The sequence below is a fragment of the Aythya fuligula genome, chromosome 2 (genome assembly GCF_009819795.1).
Source record: "Aythya fuligula isolate bAytFul2 chromosome 2, bAytFul2.pri, whole genome shotgun sequence".
Lineage (NCBI taxonomy): Eukaryota > Metazoa > Chordata > Aves > Anseriformes > Anatidae > Aythya > Aythya fuligula.
The window spans coordinates 4,064,980-4,084,686 of NC_045560.1; the positions used below are offsets into that span (position 1 = coordinate 4,064,980).

The 19,707-nt window shown below is 34.6% G+C and overlaps 1 protein-coding gene and 1 long non-coding RNA gene across 6 annotated transcripts in view; both read right to left on the reverse strand.

Annotated features, from left to right (window-relative positions):
- Positions 1-384: 384 nt before the first annotated feature.
- LOC116486527 lies at positions 385-6,317 on the reverse strand. The gene is made up of 2 exons (XR_004252964.1): positions 5,310-6,317; positions 385-2,341 (listed from the first exon to the last, which is right to left on the reverse strand). It is a non-coding gene; the product is annotated as an uncharacterized LOC116486527 (long non-coding RNA).
- Positions 6,318-6,780: 463 nt separating this feature from the next.
- The window catches only part of ADCYAP1R1 (ADCYAP receptor type I), a 138,534-nt gene continuing 125,607 nt past the window's right edge, over positions 6,781-19,707 (reverse strand). Inside the window, exons 15-18 of one of the 5 annotated variants that reach the window (XM_032182859.1) lie at positions 14,195-14,275; positions 8,982-9,111; positions 8,748-8,789; positions 6,781-7,101 (exon numbers count right to left, since the gene is read on the reverse strand). In XM_032182859.1, the coding sequence (XP_032038750.1) occupies positions 6,913-7,101; positions 8,748-8,789; positions 8,982-9,111; positions 14,195-14,275 (442 nt within the window). In that variant the 3' untranslated portion in view covers positions 6,781-6,912. Of the gene's footprint in view, positions 7,115-8,747; positions 8,790-8,981; positions 9,112-14,194; positions 14,279-19,707 lie in introns of all 5 variants that reach the window. The other 4 variants (XM_032182857.1, XM_032182856.1, XM_032182860.1 and 1 more) reach the window with 4 other exon arrangements.

Here is a 19,707-nt window from a genome sequence, read left to right on the forward strand (position 1 = left end):
TGTAGATTGAAGTTTAGAACAACAGGGGTTATTAGTTACAAGAGAGAGTGTGTTGTTTTTTGTTTGTTTGTTTGTTTGTTTTTTCAATATCAAACTATATTCACTTTTGATACTTATGTGGTGGACTAAACACCTTCTTAGCATTACTCTGCTGATTGATGGTGAAGGAAAAATGTGCATGGCCCACTAACAGCAAAGACTTCATGCCTAATTAATCCAGGACTGACTTTGCCAAGTGTAATTCAGGGACTCCTTTCCATGAGTAAGCTAATGTTTTTAGCCCCCCAAACTCCATCCCAACTGTTCATATAGAAATATGCTACCCTGCAACTTCACAGACAAAAAGCTCTCTTTGTTGTCATTTTATATCAGAATGGACTTATACAAAATGGTAATACATTTATTGTGTCATCTATAGCAGTCTACATGTTAAAAACAATTTCTCAAAACACAAAAATTATTACAAAGCAGCAATTCATGTATGTTTTTCCACCTTATAACAAAGCTGAATAACCTCAGATACCATTATTAGTTAAACCAGTTTTGACCAAAAAAAAGACTGGTATTAGAACCAGCAGGCCAGTAGGTTTGTACCTTGACACAGTCAAAAGCCAAAATACAGCTTTCCATATGATAACTTGGTATATCTCTTCTCAGAGCTACAGTATGTTGCATCACTGCTAAATGGACAAAAAGAAGGGAATGAGAACAAACACATTAAATATTTGTTTTTACAGATTACACTGCTACATGAAGGCCTCTTCAGACTTTTCTGCAAGGACACACTCCATTGGAAAAGGCATATCCAGATGTTTGTCATTTCAGACACTAAAGAGTGTCATTTCACATGACATCATATCACAGAGTAATTCTTTACATGGATGAATTCCCCAGAAGACCAATAGGAAATTGTGATATTAATCATAAGAAAGTGAAATGACCATGAAGTTTAAAACATTTTTTAAGCTCTGCTGGTGTGTTTCCATACACAAAGTACAATGTGTATTTAGCTGAACTTCACTCTTCAGTACAGATGTGCATGGAGCTTAACATCAGAGCATCATTAACTGTTCCTTCATGCTCCATATCTTCCCAACTTTACTCTTAAATGCAATTCTGAACAGGTTGCATGTTTCTGACTCCTAAAAGCAGAGGATAAAATGCTAACTTTTTTTCATTGTGTGTGTACTATGTACCATGGTTTGTTTCTAGACACAGAAGTGCTTATCACATGTGATAACATGTGTACATGTGATAAGAGTGGAGAGAACAAGACCTCCTGAAAACTGCACTGAGTTAGAGCCTTTATCAGGCATGCATCTCCCCCAGATCTGCTTGGTAACATCCAACAGAAGCCAACCTCAAGATTTTCAAGACCATTATTCCTCACCATACAAGAAACAGAATAATAGTGACTAAGCACAGACCCTAGGGGAAAGTCAACTACATATAGACTTTCATAGTACAGATATTAGTCTCTGATCTGGTCAGTTAGACTTCCTGGTGGAAAGAAACAGATATGTGCAAAGTATGAATCATGTCACCCTTGAGTAGACATCATATATATGTTTAATGCTCTTACTCTAAAGTCCTTCATTTCTCTCTGGTGGCTACAACCAGAACAACTATATCAGAGGAAGACTTCACTGTCAGTGGTGATGTGGATGTCGTAAGCTACCTTAGTGACATAAGATCTTTCCCAGGGCTTTCCTATGATCCACAATCCTTAATGCTGAACATGCCTGATGTTGAAAGGGACACAGACGTGTAATATAGCCTAAGTGAGATTTCAGCACCTTTGGAGCCTGTCTAAACAGCTTTGCAGTTATAGCTATGGAGATATATATATATATTATTTTTTTCTTTCACAGAATCTCTTATAAGCCCTAATTAAAACCCACAGACCTAGGTTTTAGGACATACTGTGGAAATCAGGCAAAATCAGATATTTGGTTTTATCTTTGCATTATGTACACCTCTAAAGTTGTTCCACCTCAGGAATCCAACAGACATCACTCTCACATAGACATAGTCTAGCTACCCAAAAGTAGATAAGCTTAGTTTATCTCAGTCAGTGAGTTTATTTCAGGTTCCTGGAAATCCACACAGACATCACAGATAGGAGCTATAAGAGACACCAATCTTGTCTGACAGCTGGAGGTCAATCAAGATCCCATGTATCCTGCTCTAATTGTCTTTATCTTGCTTTCCCTAGAACTCCCAGGCTATAACAGATCTCCTAGGGTCACATTTATTTTTCTGCAGCACCAGGTAGAAGATGATTTTAAATATCCAACATTTCTCTCATTTCTCTGGAAGCTTTGTTCATAAGAGCAAATCCCTGGATAAAAAAAAAAAAAAAAAAAAAAAAAAAAAAAAAGCAAACAACTTTCAGTTTAACTGTTCTCTCTCCCTTCTCCCATCATCCAATTTTAACACCTGGTTTTCAAATATAAGTACTTAAATGAAGCAGAGCAACCTGGGCATTTCTTCTACAAAATAAAAATACACACAACTGAACACAATACAGGTAAAGGTAACAACATTTGAGGTCACCAGTCAACAATGAAACAAGTCTTGTACTTCTGAAATATATATCTTATTTTTCATTTGGAGATGTTAATAGTTCTGTCATACCAATAGTCCACATCAAAAGTCAATAATAAAGCAGTGGTTAGGTACATTAAATACTCATAAAAGATGCAGTACAATAGGTTTTTGAACTCTTACAAAAAAAAAAAAAAAAAAAAAAAAAAAGAAAAATTAAACTAGAAATACATTATGGACATGGTAGAAAAGATGGCTCAAGGAGTACTGCACTGCACACTTTTGTTTTCCTTTTAATTACATAGTTTTAATAACATAGTCTTTCTAGCTCCAAAATATATTTCACAGTGAAAAATCAAACAAAGCACTATTACACTGAATTGATATTTACACACACACAGAAGCAAACCACCTTTTGGTTTCTTCCATCCTGAAACAAATAAAAATGTCAGCCACAGTGAGTGGTGGCCATCCATGTCCAGTATCTTCAGCTTACATTCAATATAAAGATTTCTGAGACAGTAATTTGTGCGATGGCATCAGAATCTGTTTTAGTTTACTATATACACCTGAAATCTGATCTTTCCAGAAACACTGAGAAAGTCAGAATGACTAAGAAAAAACAAACAAACAAACCAAAAAAAAACGCAAAAAAAAACCACAATAACTTTGCAAGTGTGTCAGCACTTACAATAAAAAAATATAATAGAAGGGATTGCTTGTATAAAATAACATATATTAGATATGTGGAGATACATAGTTTCTTCTGGTAAATTCAGTGCTGGTGAAAGGTACTGTAGATTTCAATTTGTCCATTGAACAGTAAACACGTGGACTGAAAAAGTAGAAATTTCCCCTCCAATGCCCTTTAACTTGCCTTGCTCCAGAGCATTGGCTCTGGAGTGTAAGGGACAAGTCCGTGTTTTCATGACTATTCAGTCCTTATCCTCTCTTGCTGAGAATGCCTAAAAAATAGTATTAATAATACTGTTCTGAGGCACAAATCCAGAACCAAAATGAAGTGGCTTTGTTCTAACAATTACAATGGTTATCTGTATTGATTCTAACATAGCTGAGGACCTGATCTCTAGGGGGCATGATTGGAGGATAGTTTTGATGTTGTGGACACTTGCCCACGAGGCACTGCAGAAAGATCCACCAATTCAAATTGCAAAGCACTGTAAGACAGCTAGGAAAACAACAGAATCTGAAAGTAATCTTAGAAAAAGCTTTGACCAAAAAAAAAAGATCTAAACACCTTCTTGCTCTGGACTGAAACATGGCATAAAATTTCCAACCAGAGGCAGTTAATCAACACTTTTTTTCCCCAAAGGTTCTAATTTATTAATGCTTGAAAACTGACTACCAGCTATTCATGCAAAATAAACTTTACATTGTTCTAATAATACACTTACAGTATTGTCAATATAATACCTTGTGAAATCCCATACTACAGAAAATACAAAACTAAATGATATCTATTCATCTAATATTAGATAATTTCATTAAAAAAAAAAAAAAGTATAAGTATTCATATTAGATCTGACTTTCCTCATCTCCCTCTGTCTTTCTGGTTTGCAAATACTATGGTTCCTTGGAAAACTTTATAAAATAGCTTTTAGCATCATCTAATGAGATAGGAAATTCTAATCTATCAGTTAAAAATATTTCATTGATTTTTGCACAGAGTCTGGAAGAGGAGTATAAATTCTGCTCTCAGAACAGTAAACCAGTGCTGAAGACTTGCAAACAATGTCTGGGTCATATAACTCCCATTTAAGGTACTGTAGTATAATTTAACTGATATAAATCTTTTTTCTGGTCCTCCGTACAAGGGTAGATTTAACCTGACTGGGGCATAAGTGTCTCATATTAGAACGATCTTGTATGATATGAAGTCAGTCTTAACATTTCTCTCTGTTTAGAGTGATTTTTACATTCATTTACACTGCTACAACTGAGAGCAGAGTATGTCCCATAAAGCACTATGTAAGAGTTAAGTATTACAATTAATACTTCTTGCACAACTGACTCTTTTTTCCTTTTAAAAAAAGGAAGCTAGTGTTATTTTTAAAAATTTATACTTAAAATGACATTTTTTCCCCTAAACTAACAAAAACCAGTGAAATTAAAAGCTCAGCTGACACTAAAATTCTGAATTGTTCTTTTTTTTTTTTTTATTATTATTATAATTTTTATTTTTTACTTATGATCAAGTAAACTAACACCAAAGAACAAGCCTGAATTTTAAATTTCCTGGTTACTATTAGTTTCAGTTTGTAGCTTCACCTTTAGAATGTCATTTTCATTTTTTATTTTTATTTTTTTTTAATATATGCACACACGTACACACACATATATATATAAATTTAGATATATATATATGTATATCAGTTTCTAAATCCAAAATGAAGTGAAAGCTAGTTGGTCATCAGAGCCTTTATGTATAAAGACTTTTAAGAATTGACATCATTGACATTTGACTGAAGTAGATGTGTACCAGTCGTGGCTTTAACTACAAGGCAAAGTTGGAAAGAATGTTTTAGTTTCTTTCAAAAACGAAACAAAACAAAATAAAAACCACGACACCAAAACCAAACCAAACCAAACCCAACCCAACCAACCAAACAAAACCAGTAAGTACATCAGTATTTAAATAAATGAATTATCCAAAGAGAGAGAAAAACACCAGGTGTGGGAAGTCATCCAAACTCTTTATCTTTTCTTTCTATAGCATCTTATTGTTCAGTTTGGTTTCTCACCAAATGCAGTTGACTTTTACTTTCCAAGACGATCATGCCAGATCTCTCTTGTGCCTCTTGCTCTGGGAAGGAAGAGTCATAATACACAGAAGTCAACCAGGTTGCAAAGGCACCACAGCACTACCCCAAAACATGCTGTGTTTGGGCACAAGTGCAGGAGATTCAAGGTTATGTGCAGGGAAACACCATCTTGGAACTCACTTTTGCTTTTAAGGTGGGAAGGAGGAGACAGTTATTTCTATTATTCAAAGAATCCAATCAATCAATCAATCAACTCCCAATCAATCAATGCCAAAAATATAGATATATCTTAATTACATGGCCCTTTTAGAAAATTCACAGCTTAGCTAGAACATAAAGCATTCCCAGAAGTGTCCCTGGGTATGGCAAAAGACAGCTGATTTCATCTCTCTTGCCTGGAGTCCCCCCACTGACTGATGATAGCTATGCATCTTCACATTGGCACAGAATTTTCTTTAAGTCCACTGGGTACATCTGACTAAATCCAACCATGAAGTTAATTTCCTGGAGTTCTTCCTGAACCTCCTAGTATGATCAACCCATGTTAGCTCCATCCTAAGACTCAAAAAAGAAACACTGGAAATTCACATGCCAAAAGACAGGGACAGGATAAGATACATTTGACTAGTATTAAAAAAAAATAATAAAAAAAATCCAAAACAAAACAAAATGAAAACCAAATTTAAAAATTACAGTGTTCATGTCCATTCACAGATTAGTATCGGTTTGGCAACCAAGGATCACAACTGCACAGCAATTACTTGTTACTTTTGACTGACAACAGATTACTTGCAGATGCTCTGAAATGTAAATCATTGAGCAGGTGGGCTTGGCTTTTAAATATTTTCCATCAATGGCCTTGAGTACAGTTGTGTATTTACAGTGATTTTTAAAAAGATATATATATACACTTCCATTGCTTTTTCACCTCTACAACCATCAAAGACATTTTGGAGGAAAGGAAATGAAAAAGGGAAGGAAAAATGAAGGGAAGGGAAGGAAAAGGAAAGAAAAAGGAAAAGAGGAAAAAAGGAAAGGAAAAGGAAAAGGAAAAGGAAAAGGAAAAGGAAAAGGAAAAGGAAAAGGAAAAGGAAAAGGAAAAGGAAAAGGAAAAGGAAAAGGAAAAGGAAAAGGGAAAGGAAAAGGGAAAGGAAAGGAAAGGAAAGGAGAGGAAAGGAAAGGAGAGGAAAGGAGAGGAAAGGAGAGGAAAGGAGAGGAAAGGAGAGGAAAGGAGAGGAAAGGAGAGGAAAGGAGAGGAGAGGAGAGGAAAGGAAAGGAAAGGAAAGGAAAGGAAAGGAAAGGAAAGGAAAGGAAAGGAAAGGAAAGGAAAGGAAAGGAAAGGAAAGGAAAGGAAAGGAAAGGAAAGGAAAGGAAAGGAAAGGAAAGGAAAGGAAAGGAAAGGAAAGGAAAGGAAAGGAAAGGAAAGGAAAGGAAAGGAAAGGAAAGGAAAGGAAAGGAAAGGAAAGGAAAGGAAAGGAAAGGAAAGGAAACCTATACCACCAGCAAAACTATGTTTATTTGTTTTCTTTTTAAAGGGGTGGTTTTTGGTTTGCTTATTTATTGTTTTGTTTTTCTTAGCTGCTCATGTCGCTAGATTCTCCGCATTTATGCTGGACATCCGAATCTGAGAGCTGCTCTTGCTCAGAATGGAGAGTTGTGTCCCCCCGTTCACTCCGCTGCTCGCTAGAGAAGGATGACGATGTTTGAAATCCACAGCAAAATACCGGTTGACTTTCCAGCTCCTCCATTTTCTCTTTATTTCTGATTGCACCTTTAGGGAGAAACTTCAAAAGGTCATTTTTTATGTACTTAGCCGCTCGAGGACATGCTGACAAATTATCAAGCTTAGAAGAAAATAAAAAAGAAAAAAAAAATGACAGAACAATTTTAATGATAATAAAAACCCCTTACTTTATCTGAGATGACTTCTGTGTGTATGAAGAATGCCAGGCATGCAGTGGGAACAACAGCCTGGACTCAGTGTCTCTGACTACAGATAACTTAGGATCAGCCCAGAGAAAACTTCGCTTTCTGCTTTCAGCTCACCTCTCAGTAGACAACATTTCTTGCATCTATGTACATCTAAGAACCCTTCCTTTCCTATGACCTTTTATCATGGGCAGAGTAAATCACCCATAGCAAAGCAATCCCTGCTCAGAAGTCTAATTAGAAAATGAACAATGATGAAGTTTTCCCTGTTATCACCTCTACAGTTGTCATGCTTAAAAATACTGTATAATGAAATTGGCCAATATAAACTAGTGTAGCCCCACTGAATGAAACCAAGATAGAGTGTTTGGGGGATGATTCATTAAGTCATCTTCTTTATTATTTATTTATTTATTTGGATAGTCAGAAGTTAGAAGTTTAAGTGAATCACAGAATCACGGAATTGTCTAGGTTGGAAGAGACCTCAAGATCATCAAGTCCAACCTCTGACCTAATACTAACAAGTCCTCCACTAAACCATATCACTAAGTTCAACATCTAAATGTCTTTTAAAGACCTCCAGGGATCGTGACTTCACCATTTCCCTGGGTAGCCCATTCTAATGCCTAACAACTTTTTTGGTAAAGAAGTTCTTCCTAATATTCAACCTAAAACTCCCCTGGTGCAACTTCAGCCCATTCCCCCTTTTCCTGTCACCAGGCACATGGGAGAATAGACCAACCCCCACCTCATGGGGGTGAGTGAGGAATTAGTGAGGAACTAGTCTTTTCATAGTCAGGTTAACAGACATCTGTGGAAGATAATTCATTTAACCTGTGCTAAATACACACTGTTGAGTAAGACACAACCTTCTAAGTTTGTTTGTTTGTTTGTTTGTTTGTTTGTTTGTTTATTTTCCCCTCTAGATTACAAAGACAGTCCACAGTTACCTCAGTAAGTTGTTGAATATTTCAACACTTAAGCACACTTGAATGTCATTCTACAACTTTAATCTTTCCTAGGCCTTAAATATCGAGTAGAACTGTGTTGAAGATGAGTGATCTTACTTTACTACTGAAAGCCGTAAAAAACTATATTAAAACTGCATTATCCTGTAATACAGGTAACTGCAGAGAATGAGTCAGATTAGCTAAGGTCTGAGTCTCTCCTTCAAGGTGCTTCTCTCTCTGTTGATTCCAGAAGGACTCCTGGGAAACAAGTCACTTAACAAAGTAACTACCTCTGTTAGGGAACATTAATCTGAGCCATCATTTGTGGCAAGGCCAATGTTTTGTTTTGATAAAAACATCACACATCCTCCTTCTTTTGTTGAGATATTGTGAAATTCAGACTGAGGTATTAGGAAATATGTAGATGGAGAAATATGTTATAGGGAGAAATTAGAATAACAGTTATTCCTACAAAGAAATGGAATGGGAATGGAAATTGAGGGTGAGGGTGAGGGAGGATAAATATTAAAGGTCTTACCTCCCCATTCAAGAAACAATAGAGAACAGCAACAACAAAACCCTAGGTAAACATGAGAGAAAAAAAATCTTTCAGGAAATGCTGGAAAATGGAGTTTAATAAACAAACAAAACCCAAAATATTTGTACACAAAGCATATACATAAATGAATAAACACATGGTCTGAGAACTGTGCGTGCATAGTCATTATAAGAGATTTCTTTTTAACAAAAGCAGAATTCACTGTATAATCACCTGGAAAGATCCCAGTCCCAATTCAAACACTAGTCTCTCCCGCTTACTGACATTTTCAGGAGAAAACGCAAACACCGTGTAGTGAATTCCAAACAAGGGGATAAGCAGTAGCGTAGAACGAGCCAGTCTCCTGTTGTAATAGAGTGAAAGAACTTTAATGCAGCCTTGTAATAAACAACTTGTGCTTTAATTAAAGAAGAAAACACAGAATCTATTTTGTTGCTTCCCTTTCAGGAAATACATACACTTCATAATTAAACAAACGAATATACAACATCCCCATTTGTTCCCTAACAGTAATTTTAAACAAACTGTAGTTTGCTTCCGTTTCTTCATACTGGTACAATTATAACACATTAGTAATACATTATACCCTGTATTGTTATTTCGATTTATATTATTATAAATAATTTTTTTTTTTCCTACACTGTCAAACATGAGAAACATGGGAAATCTTGGCATGGGATTCAAACTGCTACCATAAAACAATTATAAACCTCTCACATAATTGCTTAATTCCAGTGGAGGGTTTGTTCTGAGGAAAAAGTGTTACTGATTTTCTTAAATAAGTTGAGGAAATAGATGGAGGACAAGGAAATCTATAAAACCATAAAGACCTTTGGAAGAGCTCCATGCTGTTTTTAAATTCAAATTTTTGGCCTCCTTATATTTATGCAGGATATTGCAGACTAGTTTGAATTGGCTTATTACATGCTCTATAATATCCTTAAAATTATGTTGTTTTCTTACTGAAAATGAAGACTTATTTAATATCTCCAAGAACTCTTTGAACATATCCTGTTCAAATGGGACATCAGTGCATTGCTAATGTCCCTCTGTCATACTTTGTGCACTAGCGGTGATAAACACATCACAGACTTTGCCTTGAGATGATACTAAATGCATATGATTCATTAGTCAGATGCAGACTAAATCTCAAGTCTTCGTGAAAGACCCCACAAATCACAGAGCATAGTTCATGCAAAATATCAAGTTAGACATTGGCCAAAAGTATTTTAACTAGAGAAAGAAGAAAACCTTGAAATGAGATAAAGAGAGTGCAAAGTCTTCATTTTTGGTGACCTCTAAAATAAGTAAGTTATACAGGAGTGACTCAGTACAGTGGATTAAGAAGTTTCAAGGTCTCTTCTAGTCCTTTTTCTCTATGAGTATGAAATTAGATTGATAAAAAGGAATGAAAATATTGTAGAAAATATTATAGAATAATGCTCTCCATAAAATCTCCATAAAAAAATAAAGTTTGTAATGAATTTAATAGTATCTTCAACTACCAATAGGATACAAAGAAATCAAATGAAGATTGTAAACAGGAGAAATAAGTATGATTTCTAAAGTTCTGCTATGCTTTTTATTCGGGTTTAATGTCAATAACAATCAAATGATAAATGCTATTTTGATTCAAATATTACTGTGAATTAGTATGGTGTATTTCACAGCAGTCATAGGGGATTACTTTTGGGAAAGATGCAGAATTTTCTCTATAGCCAGTTTTCTGGCATTAGTAATTTAATTAATCATTAAATTAGTTTATAAGATCTTGAAATATAATGTCATCATCAACTTATTTGAGATGTTGTCTTCAGTAGTGTCATAGGAGTCATGAAGAAAATATATGAAATGTAAGAAGCTGAAATTTCATCCTGAAATTTCATCCTGAAATTTCTATATGATTAAGATCAACAGAGAGGAAAATAAGATTTTAATAGGAAGAAAAACTTAAGCTATTACTAATGGCTGTGCAGATGATGATGAACTGTGTTTTTCTGAAAATATCAGGAAGAAAGACAAAGCAGCAGCTGTGAGACTGATGTGTATATGTGCAATGGTGAAATGAAGATGTTAAAGATAAGAATATAGTGAAATTCTCAGCAGTGCAACATGAAGGATGCCATCCAAGACAAGGCCATCCTCTTTTCTTCCCACGTTTTTTCAGACAAAGGAACATGGGGGACAGATCCAAGTGTTTTGAGGACAATAATCAGTTAATGAGTTTTAAACAGACTGGAAGAGGCATATTCTCCAAAGGTATAGAAAAAAACTTGATAATTTTCCAATGGGTAAAGGAATATTTCAAGCTTACTTACCAAAAAAAAAAAAAAAAGAAAAGAAAAAGAAAAAAAGAAAAAAAAGTGTAAAACAATAATAATAATAATAATAAAAAAGTATGTGTGCAAATATATACATATATATATATATATATATATATATATATATATATATATATATATATTTGAGGCCGGCATTCTATTTTCCATCTGTCACCTTCCTTAAAAACAGCTTAAGAATCAGATTCCAATAGTATGGAATGAACATTTCCATGGAATATCAACTTTCCATAAAGTTAGTCCAAAAAGACAAAGGTAATTGTGTCTCTTATTTTTCCTCATTCCTGAGTGTGTTTCCTTAACCAAGTGAAATTATAGAAAGACATCCTTATAATAAATGTAACAAAAAGTAGAAAGGTCATCTAACTTTGACCTGTCTCTGGAGCAACCATGTCTATTTTGCCATTGCACATCCACACTTATTCAGGTGACTCCTGAAATGTCTGTGCATATTACATGGGACAAAACCAGGCTTGAAATGGAAATGAAAATACACATCATATTGCATTGTTGAATAGAATTCTAAGAAAATTCTACTAAGTGTTCCAGTGTGATCATATTCTGCATTTTAAAACATGATTCTATGAGACAAATTTATGCTATTATCTAAACAAATGCAGTAACTACTGCTCAAATGAAATATAGAGAGAGAAAGAGAGATGTTACAGGCAACAAGCACCAATGAGGTCTAAATGGTCTAAATAGGTTCTTCCAGCTTCTTTGAATGTGACAATAAAGATATATCTCTAGATTCACAATCTGCAGATATAACTGTAAGAAAATCTGCTCTGGATATGTGAGGATGTTATTTTCAATAACTGAAGGCAGGCATTAAAAAACATGGGTCTTCTACACCAGGTGACATGAAGCTCAAGAAGTGATTGAGGAAATTTGTGGTTGTTACTTTTCTTTCTGTCTTTGAGATAGAGGTGAAAGCTGTAGCTTAGAGCTTTCACTCCCATTAGTTCCAGATATTCCCACTGAAATAGTGTCTTGAACCTTTTCTCCTGGGACTATAGCTGCTCCTATTGGACTAAGTGCAGAGTAGTGTAGCTTGAAAAAAAAAAAAAAAAAAGTGTATTTACATAAGATTTGACAGATGTTATAGCACTGTGCTATTAAGGTAAAAATAAAATACACAATAACTTGTATTCTGGCAAACAGTTTGTTGCCTTGTGCTTAGAGAATCTTATCATTCAACTTTTTGGAGACTATCACAGACTTTCAAACGATGCAAAAGACCTTCAAAACCACAGGCTTTGAGGAAAATTGTTGTTATATTTTCCCTTTATTGTCAATAAAGAGTAACAGGCACTTATGTATGAAGATGAATTGTCTCTTCCTAAGTCCTTTAAATGTCATCTCCATGTTTCTCTATTGACTGTAAAGGAGGTTTAGACTAGGTTTGTGACATAAATTGCGATAAAAGACTTGTAAAGTTTAGATCAGAGGAATTCCGTCTCTTTGGTCCTAACTCAGTGATGAATATGTGCAAAAAGTTTTAATGACAATATTTCAAATAGAAAGATAAACAGTAAACCATGAAGATAAAGGATGTTACCATCAGTAATATGCTTAGTAGATCTCCTGTTTAATAAGCCAGAGAATCTATTTTATCTAAAGGATGCTAACATGTTAACCTGACTTTCGTGAATGTCTGTATTCTCCCTGACAGGTACATATCTTATCCAAAAGCTTAAATAGGTCTGTAGGACTTTGGAAGACTTGAGGCAAGACCTAGACACAATAACTGATGATGTCTTTATTTTCCCATGTATAAATCATGTTTTCAGACTAACGGCTTGAAAAGCAGTGGAGGCTTACTGAGATTTCCATTTCTGGCACAAAAAGTACAGTTTAAATTTTTTTTGGGGGGGGAAGTGTATAATTTTTCTGGCCTCCTGTTTAGGCTGAACTCTCCCTGCCATTGACTATGTAGAGAATTCCACCTTTGGCAGCTGTCAGTCCTCTGTCTTTGTGAAGTACTGCACTTAACACGAAGTTTGTTTCCCTGCGAAGGCTCAACACAAAATTTATATTTTTGTTAAGGTTAAGAGGAGAACCTTGTATTTAAAGTATCTCCTCCTAAATGTGCATCCCAGTTTTGCCACTACTTTTTTTAGACTTCAGACTTCTTTCCATGCAGAAAATGGACCTGCTGCCTGCCTCTCTGCTAGTCTCTATTCTTTCCACCTGTTTTTGCATGACATATGTCTGTTGACTGAATCTTTTGAGCATTGTCAGAGCTCTGTTTTTTAAATACCTTGAGGAGATGTAGAATCACAATCAGGGGAAGCTTATATTCATGCTTAAAATGGGTTTTGTTAGTAAGAAGACATATCAAATTACAGAACTGTAAGTTACTAAAAATTTGTTTTCCTTAATGATTTCAGCAAATACTATTCTTCAGCAAAATGCTGTACTTGTGGATCAGTGGAGCTGGAGATCCCTGGGAGTGTTGATTTGCACTCATAAGCCTGATATAAAATTCAGGGGAATGTTCACCAGAAAGTATAGAGTATAAGATTTCTGAAAGGTACACATCTCATCTAAACAAATCCTGTGGGCTTCTTGCACAAGTAACAGAGAGTGAGATGCACTATGAGAACATTATTAGTTCTTGTCTCTAAACAAAAAGACACATTTTTCCTCATCCCTTCATGTATACTGACAAACCTCACTCAGTTCATCAGACTTGTACACCAACTGAATGTCTGATTCACTCAAGCCTGCCCTACTCTACCCCTACTGTTATAGCAAACTTTCAGGTGAAACATTTCCTCTCAGAATGACCAGAGAACACCACTTTGCTGTATAATAAAGACTATCTATTAATAGTTTCTATAGAGACACTATCCAAAATCATAAATAGCATCAGTGATAATTACAAATTAAAAAAAAAAAAAAGCTTTTAAATCTTTGATCAAGGTGCATCAGCAAAAGCACAGAACAACAAAAAATTCTACATGCAACAATAACTAAATGAATGCTTGCTCTTCAGTTACTACCCATCTGCTTATATTCAATCATTTATTTGCAACATGCTTCATACAAACACAGTAATGTTACAGGATTGCGTACACTTACAGGGTAATGGTTGATAGTTCTGACATCTTGCAAGAGTGCTGGTTAGCCCTCTTAGGCTTACAGTAGCATTTCTGAACGCAGCTGCTAAATATGACAAGATTAGCATTTTTTTCAGCATATTGTGAACAGGCCAAGGTAGGTCACTTTCAACACATTTCATGAGACACATCACAAAGATGGAAAGCGGACATGACAGAATGAAGTTACAACACAAAACAGCTGCTTGACTGAAGCAAAAATAAAGAAATAAAATAAAAATAAAATGCATTGGGTGTCACTGGCAACTGGGATGTGTCGATTCACAGACAAACCAAAGATCAAACAACCTGGAGGCAGGTGGGCAGTTTTACGCATCCAAAATACACATGACTTTTGCAGTCTGGTAGTGTACAGAGGGTAACAGAACAATATATTAAATGAAAGCTGACTGCACGCTTGTGGAGAACAATCAAATAATAACATAAACTTGTAGGATGGAAATTAATCTATGGTGAAGTTGGAGCAGATTTCTTAATTTTCATGTATAAATACCCAAGGTGGTGTGAATCCCTTCTTTCTAGTGAAGATTACTACTAAGGACACCAAAGCACTTCTTTGACCAGATACATATTATTTTTTGTCCAGCACACTAAGAAAGGTGGGGTTGTATAAGCAGCAGGCTCATTATGATAGACCAGAACTGTGATCCCTACATGCTGTACTCTAAAAGAAACTATAGAGAATGGGAAGTGTACATTTAAAATTAACCACAGAGAGGCTAATTTGAATCAGTTGTTAAAAATAGTAATCTTGAAACAACATGGGAAAGCATGTTGAAGGATCTGAGGGATAGATATGTTGTATCTGCTATGTCAGACTTTAAAAATTAAACCATGAGAATTAACAATAGGAATCTGTTGTTGAGGTATATGTGGGGATTTCTGTTTGATATTTTGTTTTGTTTTCAACACATGGTTATTTTGGTGGAATTCACCTCAGTGAAGCTTGGATATTTACAGTAATAATTGGATATTTACAGTCTAACTAAACCGGACATGAATTGGCCCATTGGGAATCATCAGAGGGATGGTCATGTGAGAAGTACATACTTGTTGGTCTAGTTATATCTATTTTAGATGTCTACTTTAGGATGGGTTGAATAGAAAACTCCAATAAGTGTCCTGATTAAATCTTTGTTGACTCTAAAGGATACTCTGGTTTTATTTTTATTATTATTATTTTTTTTTATTTTTTTTTTTTAGCAATTGCCTAGAAAGTGAATCAAAAGCTGCTTCTGTTTCTCTGCTAATATGCATGGTCTATGATTTCTGTTCATCTAGTTATAGATGGAAGAAACACTTCATAGCTTTAACAGTATAATAAAGTAAGTTGAAAACAGGTTAAATCTCTCCCTACTGGTAACACTTTTAAGCCAATCCCATTTAATGGGACTCTTTTTTTTTTTTTTTTTTTTTTTTTTTTTTTTCCCCTGTAGGATAATCAAAAACCTACATTTCTATTAGTGACTATAGAGACTATAGCTTAAGAGCTGGAAAAATTACAGTGTAGTGGAATGCAAACATCCAGCAGATAGAAAAATCAATCATGTTTCAACTTGCAAAAAGAAAAGAAAAGAAAAGAAAACAAAACTCTTCTTGTAGGAAGTTGAAGGAAATATGAAAATGACTGTTCCTTTTACAGAATCATTTATTGAATAAATTTTGCACTACCTCTGTCTTTTACAGAAGTGAGTTGTGCTTTACTCAATATTTAAAACTGATTAAAAACATGGATGTAAGTTTTAAAAAAGTTCAGAGAAAGTTCCTTTTTACAATGGCTGAGACTTTCAAAAGTGACTGGATTTTGAGTGTCTCATTCTTGGATAACCTGAGTTGAAACAGCAGAAAATTATCAGAACAACTTTTACCACAACAGGGCTGCCCAGCTTGTGCTGAAAAATGGTGTTTATGAATCCATTTTAAGGTACATAATCTGAAAATGAACTAAAAATCAAATAATCTAAAAATCAATAATCGCTTTTAAAAATCTTAGTTATGGGGTGTAGTGGCAGATTGTTTTCTTCACTGACATGCTTGAAGCTGCACAGGTAATCTGGAAAAAAAATGTCACTGATTATAACTCTTTCCTTTACTGATTATGTCCTGTTTTATTTGGCAAGGATTGACTTTCATTATAGTGAGTAGAACTAATATGACAGCATTTGTTTTTCTGATATAATTATCGAAAAGGTAAGACTTGATTCTAAAAAAAAAAAAAAGATATCTAAGAAATAACTGCTATTCTACTGCCAATGAGGGTAAGATCATACCTTAGAATGGAAAACTTCTTTAGCATTTCTTAAGAAAATGTTGATATTTTAGCATGCTTTTAACATTTTTCTGTCATCATATCTAATTTACCTAATCATCTCCCTGATGTTAGATATTTTAAAGTCACTTAAAATCTTCAGAATATAGAACTGACAAGAGTTTTCTTTCCTTTTCAGTTTGCTATTATTAATTTATTTATTAATTTATTTTTAAGCAAAGTTGAAACATCAATAGAAAGAAATGGAGAAAGAGAAAAGACAGAAGAGGCAAGAATCAGAAAGAAATGAAAAGGAGGAAAAATAACTAAATAAGAGAAAAATAATATAAATGAGATTATGGATATCAAAACATTACATGAATTAGGGCAGAAGCCTCAGATTTCTGTAGGCACAAACAAAATGGAACTGGTCACGTTTAACTATATGCATCTAAGAAGAATTTAAACTGAACTACCATCTTTAACTTACTCAATCATGGAAAGAAACAGGCACTTCCAGAGGTTGGTCTAACCTATGCAACAGAGGCATCTAAGACATACGGGATGCATTGTCTTATGGAGAGGTGCCCTGGTCTCTCGATTTGACCATAGACAACAACTAGACTGCTTAGATTAAATACGAGACTTTAGACAGCTAAAGGCAAACAAGCTGAGTCTCACCGCATGTGTCCTGTGCATGGACTGCAGCTGCATCTGGAAGGAAGAGGGAGGGTGCTAGGGTGGAAGGGGAAAGAAAAAGTTAAACATTCCCAGGATGAAATGAGTGATGTATGATGTGGCTGAAGACCATCTTGTCAGACTGAACACCTTACGTCTAGCAAGTTAATGCAAATGAGAGAGTTCACAAATTTGAGGCAAAAGTAGTTGCAATTCAGTCCTAAGGACTTTGTAGGTTTTGCAGAGATGCTTAGGAGAAGTAAAATGAGTATGTTTTTTTTTTTTTTTTTTTTTTTTTTCAGGGGAGTGACATTATGCATTTTTACCAAGCCCTTGTACATACATAATGAAAAATCAGGGCTCTGGGTTTTGGTCATTAATAGTACACAGGGAAAGGAAAAGTTTGTGGGTTGTCTCTGAATATGCTGAAGGTAGAGCCTCTGGGAAAACATAATGAAGGTAGAATTTGATTAACAGAATTTAATACTGTGCCTCATTAAGAACCTTTGTGCACCCTGCTCAAATAATTTTATGTAACCTTACTCCAAATAGGATTGGCAACCTAGTCACTGAAAAAGAAAAATAAAACAAAATATGTAGCAGTAGGGAAGAAATGTAGAAACAAACTAGTGAAATAACTGCTGAAAATACAGTAAAAAGTTAACCAAAGTGAAAGTTGAAAGATTGTATGGGAGAGAGAGCGGAAAAACTGAAAAATGCAGCTGTACCATCTAATATTTATATCCGATATTGCTACAGGCTGTGGGAAATCCTTTCCTTGCTACTCAGTAGCTAAGGATTTCTTGCACCTTGACTTGTTTACTGGTCAAAACACAAGCTAGCTTTACAGAAATCCTTTATTTACAGATCAAATGTGAGCAAAAAGCAAGGATTGTACAATCCTACCCCACTGCAGTGAATGTGGGCGCTATCCACTGCATGCAAGTAGACTCATTCACTTCTCTCATTCAGACAGAATAAAAAGCACGGATGCTACTCAGCAAAGTGGTTATTTAGTTTCATCTCATGTAACTTTCGCAGTTTATAATATAGATATCTGCCTCTAACCCTGTCATCCCATACTCACTTTGCAGTCAGTGGTGAGAAACAGATATTATATGAGATCTGTCTGCCCTCTTTTAACATCTTGTTTATAATGAAATAAGAGGTTACCAAGGATCTTATTCAATGAAACGGGTAGATCTCTACTGACTACAAGAGACCAATATGATTAGCCTATTAAATCAGTTGGATCCTATACTGTCTTTCTAAATGTACAACCATTGTTGTGCTCTCAGTAAAAAGCTATTGCTGTTTCTCTGTTCTGCAATTGAAAACAAGTCCAAAAATCCTAGTCTAGTCATGTTTTAGTCTAGTTATAAAGTTATAGTTATAAAGTTCTACTTTGTACTCCTGAAACCACCAAACTAAAAAACTTTCTTCTGATATCTCTAAGGGGTCTGAGGTATTCTAGGTTCATCTTCTGACAAATGGGAATAAATTGAAAACAAGTTTGGATAAATGAGGCAAAGTGTTACATCACGTTTTCAGTCTTTGTTCAAACACATTGGTTCAATTGACATCCTTGGGTGGTAGATTTTTATTTATTCCATCTGTTTAACATGTACGAGGTTATTTTTTATTTTTATTTATTTATTTTTCTGTTCTGAGTAGGAGCATATTGCACGGTTCAGGTTATTTTTATTTATTTATTTAGTTTTTTCCCCAGTGATTTGTAGAAACACAGAAGATTTTCACTTTTTGTGTCTATGAATCTAAGAAAGGCAATGAACTTCAGACTTGTTTATGCAGGAATTCTCACAAGAGTGTCTTATGTATTTCAAAGCTTCCACTTAAAAAAAAAACACATGGAGAAAAATTTCTCCATGAGTGTACATTTTATTTCCACCAAAGACAGATCTAATCACTGAAACTGAAAGCTAGCATGGTAAGTAAAATAAATAAATAAATAAATAAAACTGACACGGAAATTACATGTCTGTGAGGAAACCTGTACTTCTTCTACAGAGAATGAGACCAGATTAGTGTTTGCAGACTATAGATGCAGTTAAAAATAGATGTTTAACAAAAACTAATTAGAACTGAAACTTCTTGGCCAAAATATATATATATATTTTATATATATAAATATATATATATATTTGTTTTTCCAGTACTGAACCTTGAAGATGAAACAGTGAAACAGCGTGGATAAAGAGAGACAAAAGTCAACTCTAGCTTCTTCATTCTTGACTTTGCTAACATCTATAGGGTGGTCGTGCAAGGATAGAGAAAACAATTGTTTATACTCAAAGGTCAAAAAGTAAAGAGGTAAAGTTTAAAGTTTAGCTGTGTTCTAGAGAAGAAAACAAGTAGTATTTCCATCAAAAAATAGACTTGAATTAAATGTAACCTCAAAATTATATGTCCTCATCCTTCTATATTAACTCTGAGATTCTACTTCCACATGATAGGTTATTCTCACTGACTCTAGAATATAACTTAATGTCATGCACAATGGACTAATTCTGATGAAGGTGCATTAACAT